We start from the raw sequence: 21,656 nt of genomic DNA, 5'->3' as shown, positions 1-21,656 counted from the left end.
CTTCTCAAGAATCTGTGGTTTAATGTTTTTACGTTAAAAAACTCATTGTCAGTACATTTTGTAAGTACAATCTCTCCATTTTGAGTTTCTCGATTAAACAAATTACGTCACGATTATTTAAAGATCGTACTGAAATATGTATGCTAGATATGAACATACTGGAAAACCAGGTGCAGCTAAACAAAAGCACGTTGCTAACTGTTATCAAAAATACTCATGAATGCAAATATGAGATAATAAGGCCAAAAACATTAGGCTGTCTTGCATTTACATGCATTATGAGTTCATAAGCAACATTTTAATGCACAGTATATACAATTCGTCTTATTCTGTCAATTGACATTTGTGTTGACTCGTATAGTATGAAAGCAAGATGTTTTTTTAATCAGGCAATTTGTCTCAAAATAAACAGGACTTTGATGATAGTGAAGTTTTGAGGCATTAAAACGTAGAAAGATCTGCTTTTTGATAAAAAAAAGATGGAGACTTAACAAGCAGTGCCAAAGAGAGGTTGAAGATCAGAGTTTATTGTCTATAATTTTTAGAAATGATGCACAATGACAAATACTATTTCTTCTGAATATAAACATTACATTACCCCCAGCCATGATGTCTATTTTTAAGAACAATGACAGTCATAACGGTAAATACATTCCCTCAGATTGCTTTGGGAAACTCTCAAGCTACATTTTATCTTGTAATGACTCTATTTTACAGAATATTAATCAGCATATTATAAATAATATTGCTTTGTAGCTGTTAAAACAGTTTTCCATTTTTTTTTTTTTTGGAAAAAGGCATGTTGAAATTTTGTACCTTTCATTCTAAGCCTGTTCTAATATGGACAATTAAGAATTTTCTCTTTACTTTTTCCCTTTTCTGAGGAATCCGCAGGGATAAACATACAGTATATACATACAGTGTTGTTGGTGATATCCTGGGAGAGGAATTCACAGAGACACGGAACACACAACTCTGTATGAAGAAATAAAAATGGTCCTGGAGAAAATGTTTGTATGATCGTGAATGTTCGTAGGTTACGAGACCCTCCTCCTGGAATTGACACGTCCAATACTGGTGATGCTACTTTTGCGGGACAGGACAGGTGTCGGGGAGGTGGGCGATGTCTCACTGGGGCAGCCGTGTTGGAGGAGAATCTCAGCACACTCTTTGCTGCCGGCTTGTCGCGCCAACGTCAGTGCGGTTCTACCTTGGGGATCCTTTGACTTCACATCACTGCCGTACTGTTGAGAACAATTTACGCAAAAAATAAATCAATGAATAACCCATTAAAATGTGCAAACAACGCAAAGTGCACAATTTAAAGGAATGGTTCACCCAACAAAAAAAATTTACTCATCCTCAGGCCATCCGAGATGAACAGATTTGGAGAAGTTTAGCGTTATGTCACTTGCTCAACAGTAATGGGTGCAGTGAATGGGTGCCGTCAGAATAAGAGTCCAAACAGCAGAATAATCCACAGTCTATCCACACCGCTCTAGTCTATCACTTAAGACCTTGTGAAATGAAGAGACACGTGTGTGAACTAAATCCATTATTAAGATGTTTTTATCTTTAAACCGTTGCTTCCATCAAAAGTGAGTCCTTTGTTTATATTATTGCTGAAACAGGAGTGAAATATGAACAGTTCAGAAAAGTTTTCAACAAATATTTTGGTGGATTTTGATGTGACGGAAGGAAGCATTATTATGGATTCATATTTTAGCTGGAAGCAACGGCTTAAGGTTGAGAAGCCTTGATGATGGATTCGTTTCTTACAAACATGCAGATTTTCACTCCGTAAAACATTGAAGTGCCTCTATTATGGATTATAAAAGGTTCATATTTTGGTTTTGGGAGTCCCCAAGAACAGGCTGACGTGTATGCAAGGTCAAAAAACAGCTGAGATTCGGTTTATATTACTTGTTTCAATGATTCAGAGTTATTTTTTTATTTTGAGAGACAGTAACTTTATATACGATTCACATTCATATTTAATACTTTGCAGGATGTTTTTGTTCACGTAGATCTGTTACACACTACACAAAAGCTCAAAGGGGTTATCAATAATAGGGGCACTTTAACTGATAAACTGAAGCCGCGTGGATGACTTGTGGATTATTGTGATGTTTTATTATTAGGACACTTAATCTGACGGCACCCATTCACTACAGAGGACCCATTGATGTACGATTGATGTAATGCTAAATTTCTCCAAATCTGTTCTCATGAAGAAAAACTTTAGTTTGAGGGTGAGTACACTTTCAGCCCATTTCCATTTTTGGGGGTGAACTATTTCTTTAACTCAGAGAAACAGGCTCAATAACTCACCCAGACCAGCAGCTGTGTCATGACCACGTCGCCCAGCTGGCAGGCCGCATGTAAAGCGCTGTGCTGGAGCTGTGCTGCCCCCTCTGGCGGGACGTTGATCACTTCCTTGGTGCTGTGCGCGAGGAGCAGCAGAAGTCTGGGAAGGTCTCTGTCGATTACTGCTTTAAGCAACCAAGTCGACATTGTGTCCTCTGAACACTGAGCCGGCAAGGGTGACACAAACGCCCGCTGTTCGTATTTGGCACGGATCCACGACTCTCTCTGCTCTCTGAGACAAAAACAAAGCAAATGCAAAATTATTATCATACTGGCTAACCACATTAGCCATTATCTCTTTACACTGTCACGATGAAGACTGCATCATTGCAATTTTGCTTTACATTGCATTTTTATGTTTTTGGTTAATGCTGCAAAACATCATTTTCAAATTCATTATCTTGAAACATAGGTTTATGCATTTAGAAGCAAATTTACAAAACTGTGTAATAATTATTTTCAGATATAAAAGTCTTTCTTCTGCCGTTAGGTGGTTTGACAACTTTCTTCAGAATGCACAATTTTGGCCGATTTGAAAATGTTCAAGAAATTACTTTTATTCAGCAGGTATGCATTCAATTGGTCAAAAGTAAGACATTGCAAAATAATTAGTGTGATGTTTCTATTCTAACCAAAGAGTCTTGAAAAGAATGGTATCAGGGTTTCCACTAAAAAACATTTATAAAATATTATAAATATAAGCAGCACAACTGTATTCATATTTTGATCACATTTTTCTTGAACACCAAATAAGCATATTATAATGATTTCTGAAGGATCATGTGATACTGGAGACTGAAAAATTGTTGAAAATTCACCTTTGCATCACAGGAATAAATTAAATAGTAAAATATTAAAATAGAAAAACTGTTTTATTTAATATATATAATATTTAATTGTAATAATATTTTACAATATTGTCATTATTAAATAAACTTATTAAATTAAAGAGTCTTGGTGGGTAAAGAACCCCAAAACTTTTAATTATAGTATATGTATATATTTATTTTAAGATGTAAAATCTGCAACATGTGTTTCTTAGGGTTTTTTTTGCTTTTTCTTTTTGTTGTGCATGCTTTAGAATTTCTTTCTGCTCTTCATCGTGCCTCTTTAAAACAGAAATGACTGAACCACTGGCCACAATGACATTTATTTACAGTCAAATCCAGCTCACCTTGTTGCCTCGGGTGTCAACTTTTGGCGCCCTTGGGTGCAGGTCTCCCAAATGCTGTTGGCCATATGATTGCCTATAGCCGTAAGCACTTTTGTGAGTTCACTGGGCCAGTCGTCCAGGTCTAGTGAGCGAACACGGGACAGGTGCGTCCCCAGGTTCCTGTGTATCCCCGAACACTCGATGCAGATTAGAGCTCCGAGATTAAGACTCGCCCATGTTGGATCTGCAAGGAAACCGTAACGTTCTCATATACTGAACAATGACAGAGATCTCAACATACAGTATTTTATGCTGTCTACATTTTCATTTATTTCAGGACAGCACTTACTTGGTGCTCCACAGTCCACACAGAGATCGTTCCCTTTGGCATTTCGAATGGCCTGCAAGGCAACAGCTTCACTTTGGCTGTTTCTTCGAGCCTGGGAGTTGAAAAGTAAGTCTATTATTTTATAACACTACAGGGCAAACTGTTAATATGTATGGTATACTGCTGCCTACCATGTTTCATGCATGTAGGACCAGAATTATTTTTAATCTCAAATTAAATTACCATCTTATTTTAGCAGTAGGACACTTAAATGGATAATTCACCGAAAAAATTTAAACATGCTGAAAATGTACTCCAATCCAATCTAAGATGTAGATTTGTTTCCTTTCAGAACAGATTCATCAAAATGTAGCATTGCATCACTTGCTTGCTGACCAGTGGCAGTGAATGGGTGCCGTCAGAATGAGGCTGACAATAACATCACAAACATTCACAGGTAATCCACACGACTCCAGTCCATCAACTAATGCCTTGCGAAGTTAAAGGCTTTGTGTTTGTAAGAAACGAAAAAAAATTTCTCTGGTGAACAAGTCATCTTATCTGAATCAGGAGAGAAATAGCCCTGTACCATTCTAATGGACTACAGCCGTGTGGATTACTTCAGATTACTTGCTTTTGTTTTTTATCAGCTGTTTAGACTCTTATTCTGACGGCACCCATTCACTGCAGAGGATCCACTAGTGGGCAAGTGATATAATGCTAAATTTCCTCAAATCTGATCTGATGATTTATAAAACAACCTCATGTACGTCTCGGACAACCTGAGGGTGAGTACATTTTCCCCAAATGATTATTTTAGAGTAAACTATTCCTTTATACAGAACCTTTTGGTGCACATAAGTACAACAAAGATCAGATTTTTTTTTATTGCCCTCTTTACCTTATTTCTGCTCTCACAGCTTTGTAGACTTGCAAGGATCTGGCTTTCGATGGCCTGAACCCAGGCGTCCCTGTCCTCTTGACTTTGGGCTTCGAAATGCCAGCTCTGTCCTGTGCTGGATATAATGATGAAGTCTGCGCTTTCCTCTTCTGTTTGTACGAGAGCAACAGTTATTTACACAAGAGGAAGGGATCAATAAAAACACCCATCGTGTCCTCGGCCTAATGTATCGTCTCAGTATAATTATGAGTTTGAGAGAGACGGGAACACAGACAGAAACACTCAGACCCATTTGCTGTAATCTAATGAAGTGACAAGAGATGGACACGGACACATACTGCAGAAAAGACAGCGAGACGGAGTCAGCTCAGCCACTCGTTTCATACATTCACGTTACCTGTTTTGTTAATGTTTCTCAAGCTACCAAAGCTTTTTAATTTCCACATTTTGCGCTTGGCTTGCGATGCAAGAAATTAGTCCAGGGCGGCAGAGGATAAGAGGAAAGAAAGGAAGAAAAGACAGAGGAAAGAAAGAAGTAAAAGAGATTGTAAAAGGACCTTAAAGGAAGCAATTAATCAGGCTCACATTGGAAAGAGAGGAAAGCAAATTCACCTCAACTATTCACAATAATACTAATAATGATTGCTTTATCAGTGAAAATCATTGTAGTGTCTGGAAATCTTTCATAAATCTTACCCTCAGCCTGCCCAGCCGCTGCGTCTCCTTTCAGATTAATACTTCTGTTTCGTTTTTTCTTCTTCCTGTCAGTCATCGGAGAAGACGGGATGTGTTCTTTTCCTAAAGGAGGACTTGTAGCCCCCTCAATGCTCAAATCTGTTAAGATGATACAAAAAAGATGCCAAAATATTTTCTCCAAAAGATTTGTGACCATTCCGATCATTAGTCCACACCCAAAAAACAAATCACATTCGTAATAAATTATATTAAGTACATTTTAATTAAAATAATATTAATACAATAGTAATTTATCTTTTTTTTTTAAATAAAGGTATATTTCATATTTTACTTTTTAGCACTAAATAGCATTTACAGGATGAGTTATGCATATTAACATTACATGTAACTAATAAAACTAAAGCTGGCAGTCATGAGCCTTTTAAAAATGAACAGTCAAAATGAAAAGATCTGCATATGATCCAACAACAGACTAAATCTCGTAAATAAAGTGCTGATGAGCACTATAATTAACTGAATATTTCACACCTGAAAATTATTATTTTGTCTTAATTTACTTTACATGTCATATCTGCATATGATTTTTCTTATGTTGCACACAAAAATCATATTTTAAAGAATCAAAAAGTTGTTAGTCCCTATTGACTTCTATATTAGGAAAAGAAATACTGTGCAAGTCGATGGGGACCATCAACTGTTTCATTACCAGCATTCTTCAAATCATCATCATAAAAAAAACATTTTTAGGTTTCAATTATAGTTTCTTCCAACACCGATACAGAAAGAATGAGCAGAAACTATGAACAAAATATTCACATACCCACACTGAAGCCTTTATTAGACACAGATGACGGGCAACGCTTCACCTTCTGATCATTATGAAATGACAAACCACTCCTTGATGCCTCTTCTACAGTCAGAAGATTTGCTGAAAAAAACACCCCAGAAACCATGGCACTGAGACATCTTTCGAATTACTTTATTTGTGATTGAGCACATTTAAAAATGAGAGAGAGAGAGATATAACGTTTTATATTTACATGTAGCTCCCCCTTCGGATGACTGCTTATCTTTACTGAGTCCATTCACACCGGACACGGGGATGAGAGTAGGGCCAGGCGACGGTCCTCCGGGAGCAGCGGCACGATGAAGACGCTTTCCTGGCACCTTCACCGTAACTCGCAGCAGGTCCATCTCCTTACCTTGAGCGTTCTGCAAAAACTCCTGTGATCATACACGTACAATACCTCCGTAATCTAGAACATGCCAGCTCTTTTCTACAGCCAAAAATAGCACAGCATAAAAGCTTTGGGGTTTTGAAACGGTTTTAGAAATACTGTAATACGAAATAATGCAAGTACTATAGATTTTTTTTAAAACAAAAAACCTAGGCCAACAAACAGTACTATTCGAAAATTTTGGGGGATTTTAACCATTACAGCTAAATGACAAATCCACACCCCAAATATAATTATAACATGCAATATATTAGTTCTATAAAATGATTAATTGCAATTAATCACATCCAAAATATATATATTTTTTTGCATAATGTGTGTATGTGTTCTGTGTGTGTGATATATATATATATATATATATATATATATATATATATATATATATATATATATATATATATATATATATATATATATGTAGTGTAGGTATATATATATATTAATATTAAATATATTACTTTTTTTCTGAAATAGGCATACACAGTACTGTGGAAGAAATGGACATATTATGGAAGCAAAATGTATTTCGGATGCAATTAATCGTGATTAATCATTTGACAGCACTAAACATAACATATAAAAATCTTATATTAATGAATTCTACAATAGAATGATAATAATAATATTTCATTGTGAGAATCAGTTCAAATAGATGTTTTAAAGTAACTAAAACTGAAAAAAATATATATATATTTTAAAATAATATAATAATAAATAAATTAAATAATACATTTACACTACATGCAACTAATAAAGCAAAATGTTATAATAAAAGAAGACCCTATTAACTGCAAAAGAGCTTTACTCACATTTATATTTGAATGATACATAAGCATGCCGTTGTTTGACAGAGTCACATACTTCTTCTTCCACTCCTTATTTAAAGAGCGTTCGCTGCGTTTCCACAAAGTCCCCTAACAAAGAAATAATTCATTAATTTTTTTCAGAATGCGATGAGACTTCTTCATGTCCAAACACTTTCTGGGGTCAAGTCTCAAGTCTTACACTTACTTGTTTGATAGAAACCGATCGACCGCTCATGTCACTTCGGCTATCAGAAGCCCTTTTTTCGGAGTCACTGCCGCGGCGGTTCTAAAATAACAGACACGTTAAATAAAGTACAGATGAGAGGAAGGCGAAACACATAAAGGAAGGAAACAGATGTGACTCATGAAATGAGATGAGTTTTAGGGTGACAACGAGAGTTCACAAAACAGAAACCAGGTCTGATACTTTTTAGGTCATTTTAGGTAACACATTATTTAAAATACATTATACCTGTATTCTTAAGTCATTATAATGCACTATAAAAAGCCTTAGAATGTTTTATAACATATATTTCTAAAAAAAACTATTAGAATACATTATAATATTCCCTTATTTGTGATTATAACTTTTAAGAGTATGATTATTTATGACACAAAAATGATCACCATATTAAATCTACTTCATTTGTAATGGACTGCATCATGTCTTGACATTGTTTATTTAAGATCTGCACGGTACCTTACGACATCTTGTGAGCGGTTAGGTGTTTCCTGTGAGACTAACGTGAGCTAGCTAATACTGTCAACTGAAAAAAAAAATCCAATGTTTATTATATACCCCTAAGAGTATTAGCCAAGTATTGCCGAGTAACCTATACTCAGTATATCTGTTGAGGAACCATCAAAATAAAGTGTTAGCATATATTTAGCGCACACACTGCTAATACTCTGATGAAGGCTAGCTGACATGTATCTGCAGAGTTACTAAATCAACAGCTGCCTAAAGTGTACCCTCCGAATAATCACACTGATATTATACATATATAAAAAAAATGTTTAAAGCAAATGTGTCATATTACACTTTCACCAGATCTCACATCTGATATGAGACTTATATAGCATTATAACTAATCCATTGTAGCTTAAGTGAATGAGTTGTGTTTTGTAAATCATCATACTCTTAAAAGCTATGACCCCAAATAAGATATTATTATATATATAAGATATTATATTATAAGAACTGTGCTTATGAATATTCATGAAATGATACAACATATTAATAAAGTTATTTATAATGCATTATGTGTTCATTATAATACCCTTATAATGTATTATGAATATATGCTTCATAGAAAGTGTCACCAATATTTCCATACAGTTTGACTGGTGTTGCACACTGGCAGGATCTGATGCTCAGAGAACTAACCGCAAATAAAGATGTCCGTCGTCGGGGCAGATTTCTTTGCGAGACCCCATCTCCACTTGCCCCACCCCGTATGTCTTTGTGACTTATCACAGGGGTAGAAGGCAAAGAGGAGGGGTAATCACTACTCTGACCCCCATTACTGGCCTAAGAGGGGATGATGGGATGGAGAGAAGAATGAGACAGAGGTTGTGAATGTTACAGACAGAGTTATGGAGACAAGGCCATGCAAAACAGTCAAATGCTCAACAACAGGACTGTAAAAATGTGCGATGCATTGGTCTGAAAATGTAATTTAATGCATGTAAAAATGTTATCAGTTTTAAAACATAATAATGTTAGTGCTGTCAAAAGATTAATCGCATCACATCGCAGTATATTTTGTAAATACACACACACACACATACATTTATTTTGGATGTGATTAATGACGATTAATCATTTGACAGCATAATTTTCATTTTATATATATTAAAATGATATAATTTATTGTTTAGGAAAGTTATTTTAATTATTATATTATTATCATATCACAGTACTGAAATAAAATTCAACCAAAAAAGTGACTAAATATAAGATTTTCTGCATAGCATAGTATATAAGTAAGCAAATAATATTGACAGAACACCACCACCAAGGTATGCAATTAATTATAATACTATAATTATATTATAATATAATTATACTGGTAAAAGTGTCAATCTCACAAATAAAGGTCATATAATTTTTTTATTAATAAATATGTTAATATATATATATATATATATATATATATATATATATATATATATATATATATATATATATATATATATATATACCCAAATGTACTTAAAAATGTTTAATTTCATTTAGTATGACAAATAATAAATGCTTACAATTTTAGTGTTTAATTTTTATGTTTCTTTTTTTGCATTACATTAAAGACAATTACATTTTGCCCCCCACATTTAGAACTGAAAGCACGAAGAAAGTGACCCAGACACTTTTGACAGCTTTCATGAGATTTATCCAAGCATCAGACGGACTCATGAGGTACCTGTCCGGGCCCTGACACTGGAGTCGAGGCCCCTGAGTGACTCGGGGAGTTTGGGAGGGATTTGCAGGAGGCCAGAAGGGCAGCTTGCTTCTTGGCAGCGACGATCTTGTGAGTCACTAAGTGGGAAACAAGACTGTCCAATCAACACTTGCATCCTGTATTAAATAATCTGTTATTGCATTTTATTTATTTAGACGAAACTCACTTTCATTAAATACTCTGTCCACGTTAAGTCCATATGTGGCACAGGTCTCAAAATAAGTGCAGCGGCGCACATCTATGCACAGCTGCTGGACTCTCTTGTCCTCGATCACGCGTGCATTAGTGCTACTAATCTTATCTGCAAGAAGAAAAACAAACATGTGTTGGTACATGACGTCTCGTCGTTCAATATGTCTCCCAGAAACCAAGACAAAAGTTGCTCTTACCTTGCGTTCCAACCGCTATAATGGGTATTTCGACTATGTTACGATGTGCGCTTAGCTCACTGTAGTTTTTGTACACATCCTGGAAACTTGCTTCATTTTCCAGACTAAAAACTAGGATGACGCCATCAAGCCAGTTGCAGATCTGTAATCACAAATTTATGCACGAAAAAGGGAAAAAATTATAGCTTTCAACCAAAAATCTAAATTTGTTAAAAGTTGACCACCCTCAGATTTTGAAAGATTTAGCATTCAGTTTAGCATTTGTTAACTTGTGGATTATTGTGATGTTCTTATCAGCTGTTGATAGTGAAAGGTGGTGAACACAAATCACAGTTTAAACAAACTGAAAAAAAGTTGTGAAAGAGCCCAATTCAGTTCAGCACCGGTGAATACAGACGCACAAATACATACAAAATCACGCCAAAATACCTGTCTTGGAGAGCATCCTCCAAAAAAACCTAAGTGAAAGTAATATGTGGAGAAAGAAATCACGCATGCATCATTATATTGGATGCATTGTCTCTTAAAGTGACAGCGCAGTATATTTTGTTGACCCTGGAACAACATTGTAATCCAAAAATTTAATGTTGACCATATTGCTACACCTAAACGTAACCTTACCCATTGGTAATGCCTAAAATCAGAAGAAATGATAGATGAATGACACTGATTGTGAGCCTAAACTTCACAAAAACTATAAACAGGTTCTTCAGATCTGATTGGTTAATCGCAATGTTGTTCCAGGGTCAACAAAGCTGTTTATCCAGGAACACGTCGGATTCGAAATCAGGTTCTGTTCTGCTGTCGGTTTCCTTAATGTTAAATCCAAGAAGATGAAAGAGAGAAAATCACTCACTGCTCTCGACCGATTTGCTTTGTAGTTTAAACATGAATGAATCCACACTGTTTTTTCATTAGTTGCTAATGCAACCTTTTTACAGACTGAACAAAATTAACAAAATTAAGCATTGCTTGCTAATTGTTCAACAAAGTATTGATAGTTTGACAGTTGTCAGAATTTTTGCTTGCTTGTAATCCATTACAGTTTAACTCTTGTCATATTTATTACCATTTTCTAAATTACAGCAAATTAACTGTGATAATGTGAGAAATGTGAGGTGTCTGACTAAATTTAGGTTTGACTACATTAACTTTTTGAAGACTATACAGTGCAATTTTAGATTTAATTATTCAATTAATAGCACAAATAAATAAATAGAACGAACATACAAGTTAATCAATTTCAAAGAGGGCCCACTGGTATAACCTCCACAAACCCCAGCTATGGGCCTTGCTGTTTGGACATCTACTCACTGCAGACGATTCATTAATGAACAAGAGATCTAATGCTAAATTTCTTCAAATCTGTTCTGATGAAGAAACAAACTCCTCTACATCTTTGATGGTTTAATAGTGAGAGAATATTCAGCAAATATTCAAATATTTCCCTTTAAAGCAGAATACATTGTTCAAAAGTTTTAGGTTACTTTTTTTTTCTTCTCAGAAGTCAATGCTTATGTATTGTGAATGCTTTAAATTGTTCAAATGTGACAGTAAAGATATTTAAATTGTTACAAAAGATGTAAAAAAATATACAACATTGTACATGCAAGTTATATTTTTTGCGTCATGTATCAGAAGCAATTTACTGGTATTTTTTTTACCGCCACGCTACTGTTAAGTACAATAAGAAGGAAGATAAAAGCCAAATGTGTCTGTCTTGTGTTTCTATCTTAAGTGTACTTTGCAGAAATTAACACACCTGTGCACTTGGTGGGCCAGATTCCTCTCGGATCAACAATAAATGACTCTGTCCCTCCACCAGCACCTCCTTTTTATACCTTCCGCCTTTCAGAGAAGAAAAAGAGGGCAAAAGCGAAAGATAAGATAGCAATAATGCCCCTAAATGGTTAAAACGACAATCCTCAAAGTAGAGATGAGAAACAACTGTTCTCACCGTCATGTGACTCGAGTGGAAGATAACTTCCTGTGATGAATCTGTTTACCAGAGCAGATTTTCCGCTGCGAAGGCTACCCAGAACCCCCTGTATGCGGCAAAAAGATAATATTCTTACTCCAAAAAACAAAAATTTATATCAGTACGACATTGTTAAGATCTCATCTGAAACTCCTGAGGACACTTTTGAGACTACTAGGGTCTTTTCTCATGAGAAGCATAAACAGGATTTAAGAAAAAGGCTCCATTTATCCTCTTTTAATTTTGTTGGTGTTTAGAAGAAAAAATTGGGATTTAAAGGAGATCTCATTTGAGATGTTTGTTCCTGGAGGCAACGATGCATCTTTACTCAAAAGTATGAAATAATTTTTTTTTGTGCTCTTAACAAATCAAATATTGTTGCCTAAAATGACTTGAAGATGTTGTTTACATGCTTAATTAAAAATTAATTTTTCTTACCAGTCGTAGTTCTGGAATAGCACGAGTTAGGGTCCATTCCTGGCTATTCGCACATGATGCTAAAAAAAAAAGAAAAAAAAAGTTAAATCAACAAAAAAAAACACCTCTCATCCATGTTATGACACAGCAATGTGTTTGAGAGGCTTTTAATGTGTTGCAATGCAGTTTCTAAATGGTTTTGGGTGTTGAGTTAGTTTTATTTGCAGTCACCAAACTCTTTCTCATGAAGTCAGATAACTTTTTATACTATCATTTAATTTTAAACAGATTTTTTAAATTGGGAAAGGTGTTGCACTAGCATGGTATTAAACCTATGACAAGAAGCAGGTAAACAGGAAGAGTCTCGTATTTAATTTAGATCAATTTGGGGTTTTATATTTGGTTATATTCTGATCTGGTTTAGAGGTGCATAGCAAGAAAGAATGAATCATGTAACAGAGAATGCAATGAGATACGTGCTGATTTATGAATATTATGTCTCAGTAGGTCAGCTACCGCATTTCTGTTTTCCAAAAAAGATCTCTCATATTGATCTATGGCTTAAATCCCCTCTTTCTGACCCTTGATGTCAGTGATGTGAAACTTCAGATGACTCACTTACAGGAAGAGCGAGTTTGACACGATTTTATGATTACGCGGTGATCACAACACTCAGAATTAATGACCTTATCATGTCACGTCTCGCCACGTTATTTTTCGTGACTGTCAAAGTCAGCTCCGGCCTAAGGATGCGTTCTGACTCTTACACCAATCTGTGTCCAGGCGTTGCCCTTCTGTTGCACATTTCTATGCTGCATCGAAGTGCATTTTGATTGCACCGTAGCCTCAGATGACGGTTCATCTGGAGGTGTTATAAATCTCGGATAATTCACGGGGCGTGAAGGACTGCAGGTGTATCTGTGCAGCATCCCACACCCCTCTCCGCTTTATATTGGAAGTCTTAGCACACGCTCACTATTTTTCACCAGCGGTTCATCCAGGGATAGACAGGCATGTCACTTAATTTTATTTTTTTTGTACGCCTTCACAGCTGTGGGTGCATCGAGCGTTGGATGCGATGCTTTTGTTCGGTGCAGTACACCCTTGTGACCGGCATTGACTGATTAAAGCAGCTCACGACACGCAGATGCAGGAGTTCACAGCTTACGATCTGAGTTGGCACTCGTGTCGTTTGCAGTTTCCTCTCTCGCGCGCCACCCACGACACAACGGAAGAGGTTTAACCCCCCTCAGAATTCAGCGCAATTCTATGAGGTCATTGTACGGCAGGGCACATCAGGAGTCGAGCCAGTGCGATTAGACAGTGCGATCCTTATGTGCCATATACCACACGCCACCCCCTCCATCTAAACGGACGCTCTATGTGTCAAATTCTAAAGCTTGGTCTCTCTGGTTTTCAAAAGGACCCCTCCTCGCATACCCTCACTCCCATTCATTTCATCTGTGGCTCGCTCCCTGGCATAACACAGCCACACAACAGGCAACTCTCTCAGCCCTCCCTGTTGCCATGACAACCCCACCTCCAGCCGCTGCTTCTGTTCAGTCGGAGAACACATACGTAAATATTTTGTGCGCGCATGCGTTGTGTGTACAGACACATCAGACCTCTTGCTCGTAGGATATAGACCACACACCCCTATACTGAGTTGTGCGACTGAGCAATTATGTTTTGGCATATGAGGAGCCTAATTATCGAAACCTGTATTGTCGAGAAATACAGATGTTGTTTGAAATGAATCCTTTGTTTCGACAAGCCCTGCATGTAACTGAAGGTATCCCTGCAACATTAGAAGCAAAATCGACTTACTTCGCTCGGGTGGGTGCATGAAATGCATGTGGCAAAAGTGAAGCTTATCCATCCAGATGCCTGTGGATTCAGATACTGCCTGCGTCTAAAACCAATGCTTCACCTCCAGTTTAGAGTGCTAAAATTCATGGCTGGATATGGTTTGAAATTAAGAGGCTGGTGATGAAAGGATTGAAGCTTCCATGAAAGAATGAGATCAGAATACAGGAAGTGGGCGGAACATCAAAGATGGGATTAGGATGTTGGGCAAAATTATGCTGCCTGTGGCATGGGTATTATCAAATTTGTTTCCCATTCCAATTTTCCAGTGCAGAAACAGAAGCAGTAGGGGGTGGTTATAAAGAAAAGGCTAGGATGCTTTCAGAGTCTTAAATCTACAACCCTAGGCATTAGAATTAATAAAACCAGAATTCCCCTAAATGTGTGTATAGATTTCCACATGTCAGTTTTTAAAATGAATGTGAACCTAAGACCGCACTATATCAGTTAAATAAATAACAAAAAGTGTCATCTGTCCTCATATCATTCCAAACCTGTATCTTTCTTTCTTCCTTAATGTTTTTAAAAATATGTTTTCCAGACAATAAAAATCTATCTGGTCCAATATTGTTTTAGATTCTTTCACTGCATAGATAACAAACACATTTTGTGTTGCACAGCAGGAATAAAGTCATTTTGATTTCCGAATGGCACCAATTTGGGATGAATAATCCCATTAATGTAAATGTAGCATTTATAAACCTTGAAGATGCATTGCAGACATTCATATACAAGGAAACTCTCATTTACAAAATCTGCTAACCAAACAATCCTACTTCTTTGAGTTGAGTTGTGTATTATTGAACAAGTCATGTTCTCCTACCTTCTTCCTCACTGGATTCCCTCTGAATGGTGCTATAGACCGGCGTCACAATGGTTGCACTGGTTGCAACTGGAGTGCTCTTGGTAAAAATGCCACTAATAAATCTTAGCATCTTGCGGTCACGTGCTGAAGCCCCCTGGGACTGAGCTGTTCTGAAGTCTGCTACCATTTGACCACCTTTGCACTTCAGGAGGTCCTCGGACAGACAGTTCAGGTCACTGTTGTCCAAGGTGCGACTCTTTCCTTTGCGTTGAGGCTTGGTAATCAAGGCGACAGGGGTTGGAAGAGAAGTGGATCCCGCCTTTAATCTCTCAGCTCGAGGGCTTTGGGTTCGCATGGCTATGATGTCCACTTCAGTGGGCCTCTTCATCCCAACAACCCCTTTCAGGTCTTCATCGCAAGGTTTCACTTCACTAACAGCCCAAGATGCCCGAAAAGATCCAGGAGTCGGGCTGGTTGGGGACTGGATCCTGGTCCGACTGTCCTTGCGGTCAAGGCTCTTGGAGGAGGCATGAATGCTCTCTCTGGACTCTTTAAATTCACGGCCACCGCCGTGAGCTTTAAGGAGCGACACGGGCCGCTGGGTCGCACGGACTGGGATGTCACCAAGATGCCTGGCTGCATCACGGGGGAAAGAGGTTTGAGGCATTCCAGTGAATTCTCTAGCTCTTCCATTCTCTGTGGAGGGAGAGATCATTGATTTTTGGGGATGAGCACCATCTGCAAAAAGTGCCTTGTCCTCCCTTGGGCTTTGGAGTATTTCCTGTTCCACTGAGAATTTGACAGATTCTCCAGCTTCCAGCTCAACGGCCTCACCCATTTTCTGCCGTTCCTGGCCCTCATTATTGGATCCAGCGTGCTTGAGATGTTTTCCTCCATCCGAATCGTACACTGCTCCCCCCACAGCTGGCCTGGACCTCTCCAACTCATTCTCCTCAGCGGTTTCTACCTTCACCAGCGTGAGGGAGATAAGGTAGGTGGTTTTTGACTGTGACGTCCCGGTTCGGTTCATGTGGTCCACAATTTCTCGGCAGACCAAGGACAGAAAAAAAACTCAAAAAGAGTCAAATATTCTGCTTCTTCGCTTGTTTTATGCTTTCCACAGCAGAAAGAAATCACAGAAAAACACAATTCAAGCAAGTATGTCAAAAAGAAGTGAACCGTGACCTCGTTCCCTAGAGTGGGAAAAAATTTAGCTAATGTCCTTTGTGCTCTTTCACACCTTCATGTTTCTTCCCAGACTTCATTCTCTTCATTTTGCTGTCCTCTCACACCTATTTTAAGCATGCAGACATGTGCCCACCTCTCCACACCTGCATGAAAAGCATGCTCCCGATTCCATTGACTACATTCAACAAGAGGCAGACTCGAAAGGCAAAAATGACAATGCACGAAAATCGAAAATTCCTTCAAGGACGACAAAGAGTAAAATTACATCTGGGAGACATGCAGAACTGGTAACCTCAGATCAAGGCACATCGTTTCACCAACCTGCTCCACGGCGTGTGCAGGAGACAGACTGAAGAGTCAAACTGGGGAGTCAGTCTACATGCCACATGGATCGGTGCGAATGTTCACGGCAAGTCCACAGAGAGAGATCCCAGCGTCCCCACACAGAGTCTTTCCATCACGCCTCCGGTGATCGGTGCGTCAAGCGGTCGGGGATGTCAATAAAGCAGACACGCAAGACAATCATACTTCGTTCTAGAGAGGAAGCTGCATCTCACGCCAAAGGTTGAGACGAGTCACGCATCGTGAAAAGGGTCCCTCAGATCTCTCCGGTGGAAGGTCTTCTTCAAACCCACGCAGAACGGCACCGTGCAGGAATACCCTGCTCTCTCCATCTCCTGCTTCTCTCTCTCTCTCTCTCTCTCTCTCTCTCTCTCTCTCTCTGCCCTTGTCACCAGCCAGACAGCTCCCAGCCCCTGCTTTCCACAGCCTGCTACCCCCTCCTCTCGCTCTCCCTCCCTCTCTTGCCTTCTCCCTCTCTTTTCACTCGCTCGCACACTCTCTCCTGCTTAAAAAGCGAGAATCGGTGATGTGTTGAGAAATAAAGAGAGACTGTAAAGCATCGGAGTGTCTGACAGTGAAAGAGGGTCAACCACACAAGAAAAACTCAAATATGTGTTTATGTGCAAAGCTAAATGAGACTGACATATCAATCAAGCAAATTCTGCACCAGTGCCGTATCAGGCAGAAATGTGCCACATATCACAGTCACAGTCAGTACAGTGATTCAGGAGCCACCGTGTCCCCCCACCTTTTCTTTCCTAGACACTGAGCTTGCTTGTTACCAAGGTATTCCGAGGCTAAACTCCTCCTCCTTCATGCACTGATTCCATCTAGTCTCTGGCTCCCATTCGCTATCTCCATATCTTACCCCTTGCTCTGTGCACACACTGTCCTTGCCAAGGTGTGTATGAATGAGTAGGTGATTGTGTGAGGGCATGCAATATTATTGACAAATTTATTGACTAATCTGTTTGTCAAGTGGGCTTGATTAAATTGTACATTGAGTAAATACTACACTTGAATTGGTTCAATACACTCTCTGAAAAAAAGGTACAAAAGCTGTCACTGGTGCAGAACCCATTCAAAAGGTACTAATATGTACCATTTAGATACTGATATGTACCTTAAAGATGAAGAGACAAAGATGTACCTTTTGAAATATTGAAATATTGCTTCAGTGACAGCCTTTATACCTCTATGCATATACATATATCTATATATTTGTGCTAGGAAACAATTAATCACGGTTAATCACATCCAACATTATGTTTATATATATATATATATATATATATATATATATATATATATATATATATATATATATATATATATATATATATATATATATATATATATATATATATGTGTGTCTCTTTATATATACATAAAAAAATACATGGCATACACACGTTATAAAACAAACACTTTTATTTTGGATGTGATTAATCGAGAATAATCATTGTCCAGCACTAATAATAATTTCTAAGAAATAATCTTGTAGAGGAAGGAGTTGCCTATTTATTGCCAGTAGTATTGAGTTTACAAATCAATAATATATATTGATTGCTATCAATCATGAAGACAGGTGTCTTATGGAACACAATTCAACAATTATGAAGACATTTATTTGTTTGAATGTCTCTCATTTTCTTTTCTTTTTTCTGATGTGCTTCTTTGTTGATTAGTTAATAAGTCACCATTACTATTGCTCATAGTTAAGGTTAGGGATTAAAAAAAAGACTCTTAAAGGGACAGTTCACCCAAAATTCCCCACTGAAATGCTTTTCAAAATGTCTGATTTTGTATTCGACAGAAAAACTAAATCTATGCAGGTTTGGAATGGCATGAATAACTTACGTTCTGAGAGAAATTACCCTAGCAACCAACCACGAGACGCTAGTCTAGCAACACACTAGAAACCTCTCAAAACACCTTATTAACCGCGTAGCAACATCCTGGCAAGCGCACATAAGAAAATACAGAAGAAAATACAAAGCACATGTTTGTTTATACACATATATGTGTCGCATTTTATTGTTCTGCTAACTATACATTTTCACAGTAGACATCTCTGTTTTGGAGATCTTGCGCTCATAAATATATTTCCCCCTTTCTCTTTCTTCCCTAGTTTGCTGTCTCTCTGCCTGTCTCCCACTCTCTTGGCTCCCTGCAGTAAGCAACATTTAAATGTGTCAGTCCTATTCTCAAATCCCTGTGCTCAAAAGCCAACAGCAACGACTTCCCCTTTGCAGTTTCCTTCACTTTTATTGTATTCCCATCAAGCATAATTTGAATCATCATATGACTATGTGGGCTACATAAATCATATTCAAAAAGCATTCACTTTGTTTTTTTACTCTTTGATCTGGTCTGTTCTTTGAAACTTTTTGAAACTTTACGTTTACAGACCTCATTGGTGATGCTGGTTACTGTAAGTGAACATATAAAAACAATGAAATAGGTTAAATTAATATATAAAACTATATAATTAATGTCATAAGCAACCAGAATACCCCCAGAGACCATTCAGAATAGCTTGTTGGTACAGTAAGGTACAGTAGGAAGGTTTTAATTTTAGCTCTGGCGTGAGATTACGCTCATAAAGTCTTCATATTGAGCTATTGTGATGGATGCATAAAACGCTTAAAGGGGGAAGTGCAAGGAGGAAGTCAATTTTAAGTATCAACAAACACTATATTAAAGATGCATGAGTTTAGTCATAAGTCCTTAAAATATGCATATATCAAATTCTTACAGCTAACACAGTATATAAAAGTTTATCAAAGTATAAAATATTCGAAGTTCATAATCGAACGTGTTTAATGTATGCCAGATTAAATCAAATCAGACACCAAACTTCCAAAAAAAGTGTAAACTAAAAATAATTAGGTCAGATACTAAGCGTAAGAGCAGCACTCAATAGACAGGTGGTGCCTGAAATGGAGAGGATGTGGCTTTCGTGGGCAGCAAGAGAGCGTCAGACAGGAAATGGACCAGCACTTCGTGTTCAAGAGCTTGGCAGCGTGACGACGTCTCTAAGATGGTGCTAACGTTTCAACCTGGACCTCTTTAAATTAACATCCACGATTCTGATTCTACATCCGGACTGTAGTAACAGCTCATCATCACAGTCTAATGGAGGCGCACTGTGCATTTGGAGACGTCTGCTGGACGTGCAATTCAATTTAACGCGAGTTAAAACATTCACGCGTCTGCCTTCTCTATATAAATATACGTTCGGGACATTTTAGAATACGACATTATTACAAAGCTGAAGATAACGTATATGTTGCTGCAGAAAAAACGATTAGTAAACTCGTTTTTTTTCTCACGAGGGTGCTCTAGGTACGATATACTTTCAGAATCTTGCAAGACGATATACGGAAATCTATCAGCAAGCGTTTCAGGGGATAAAAATGAATAATGTCACGACAGGCTCACCTTGAATGCTGTGGAGGAAAACCTTTAGTCCTGTCCTGAGCTGCTGGTCCTCAACCCTCTCCAACTGTTTGAGAAATTTGTTAATGGTGTTTTGCAAGCTTTCGTGTCTTCTCACCTCAGCTCTAATTGCAGTCGAGTGTGTAACTTTATTCGTGTTATTCATATTTAGACCAATGTGGCTGCTCAAGATGCATGGAGTTTCTCCTGTAACCCATCAGCATTTCCTGCCCGTTCTTTCATGTCAATGTCACGTACAGAGGCAGAAAGCTGTTCAGACTCTAGGTATGCTGTTTAGAGCAGAAGTAGTTCTGCTTGCATGAATTTCCTCTCTCTCTCTCTCTTTCTCTCTGAATTCACTTCCTGATTTTAAAAAGTGTCACCATCTCATAGGCCGCTTTCTCGCAAACAGGATTTTGTGGTAAATTCAAGGCAACCGTTACAAAAAATATTAAGACTTTGGTTTCAAACTCCAGATAAGGTTTCAAAATGGCATACATTTATTTTTAGATTAAGAGCTGCAATGGTAAAAACTTAGTACTGATTTGGAGGAGGAAAAAAAACATATTTAATAAACGGGTTTTCAGACAAGGTTATTTTTTCATTGTTTTAATGTTATATCTTTTAAACATATAATAAACTATTTACAATCAATAATTTTTTTAATAGTTTTTATAGGCTATTTAATAATTTGTTCCTAATATGACCTCTTATGATGGTAAATTAGGACTAATTGTCACATGCTGTTTTTTAGAAATACAATTTTTTATGTAAATTTGGGTGTAATATAGAAGGTTTTATCATTATTATTTTAAAAATGACTTAATTGATTATTTATAATATCTCTAAAAATACATTATATAGTTCAAAATGATAGATTTTTCTTTTATGCCAAAAATCATTAGTATTTTAAGTAAATATCATGTTTAATGAAGATATTTTGTAACTTTCCTACCTGAATATATATATATATATATATATATATATATATATATATATATATATAAATTTGATTAGTAATATGCATTGCTAAGGTCTAAGGTCATTTTCTCAATATTTAGATTTTCTTTGCACCCTCAGATTCCAGATTTTCAAATACTTGTATCTCGGCCAAATACTGTCCTATCCTAACCAACCATACATCAGTGGAAAGCATATTTATTCAGATGATGATGGAAAAAGAGTCACATATATAACATGCTACAATGGGTTACCACTCTGACAAACGTATTCAATACATTCTTATTCAACATGCCGCTTTATCTTGCACTAAATATTT

At 37.2% G+C, this 21,656-nt stretch overlaps 1 protein-coding gene across 5 annotated transcripts; it reads right to left on the bottom strand.

Moving 5' to 3' along the window:
• Window positions 1-498: 498 nt before the first annotated feature.
• Window positions 499-20,690, bottom strand: agap2 (ArfGAP with GTPase domain, ankyrin repeat and PH domain 2). 5 transcript variants are annotated; one of them, XM_043225195.1, is made up of 19 exons: window positions 20,381-20,690; window positions 12,757-12,815; window positions 12,298-12,385; window positions 12,103-12,188; window positions 10,341-10,482; window positions 10,118-10,252; window positions 9,913-10,028; window positions 8,877-9,020; window positions 7,695-7,775; window positions 7,493-7,597; window positions 6,486-6,669; window positions 6,266-6,373; window positions 5,446-5,583; window positions 5,147-5,206; window positions 4,750-4,898; window positions 3,870-3,960; window positions 3,542-3,764; window positions 2,332-2,599; window positions 499-1,244 (listed from the first exon to the last, which is right to left on the bottom strand). In XM_043225195.1, the coding sequence occupies exons 1-19, from the start codon at window positions 20,541-20,543 to the stop codon at window positions 1,038-1,040; spliced, it is 2,547 nt and encodes an 848-aa protein (XP_043081130.1). In that variant the 5' UTR covers window positions 20,544-20,690; the 3' UTR covers window positions 499-1,037. The 5 variants fall into 5 exon arrangements, with proteins under 5 accessions (XP_043081130.1, XP_043081127.1, XP_043081131.1 ...); XM_043225192.1 differs by lacking the exon at window positions 20,381-20,690 and adding an exon at window positions 15,425-17,344; XM_043225196.1 differs by lacking the exon at window positions 5,147-5,206 and having other exon boundaries at window positions 20,381-20,689.
• Between the last annotated feature and the right edge of the window lie 966 nt (window positions 20,691-21,656).

The sequence above is a fragment of the Puntigrus tetrazona genome, chromosome 23, assembly GCF_018831695.1.
Source record: "Puntigrus tetrazona isolate hp1 chromosome 23, ASM1883169v1, whole genome shotgun sequence".
Lineage (NCBI taxonomy): Eukaryota > Metazoa > Chordata > Actinopteri > Cypriniformes > Cyprinidae > Puntigrus > Puntigrus tetrazona.
Note: the sequence above shows the minus strand (reverse complement) of the source record. Positions and strands in the feature narration are given on the sequence as shown.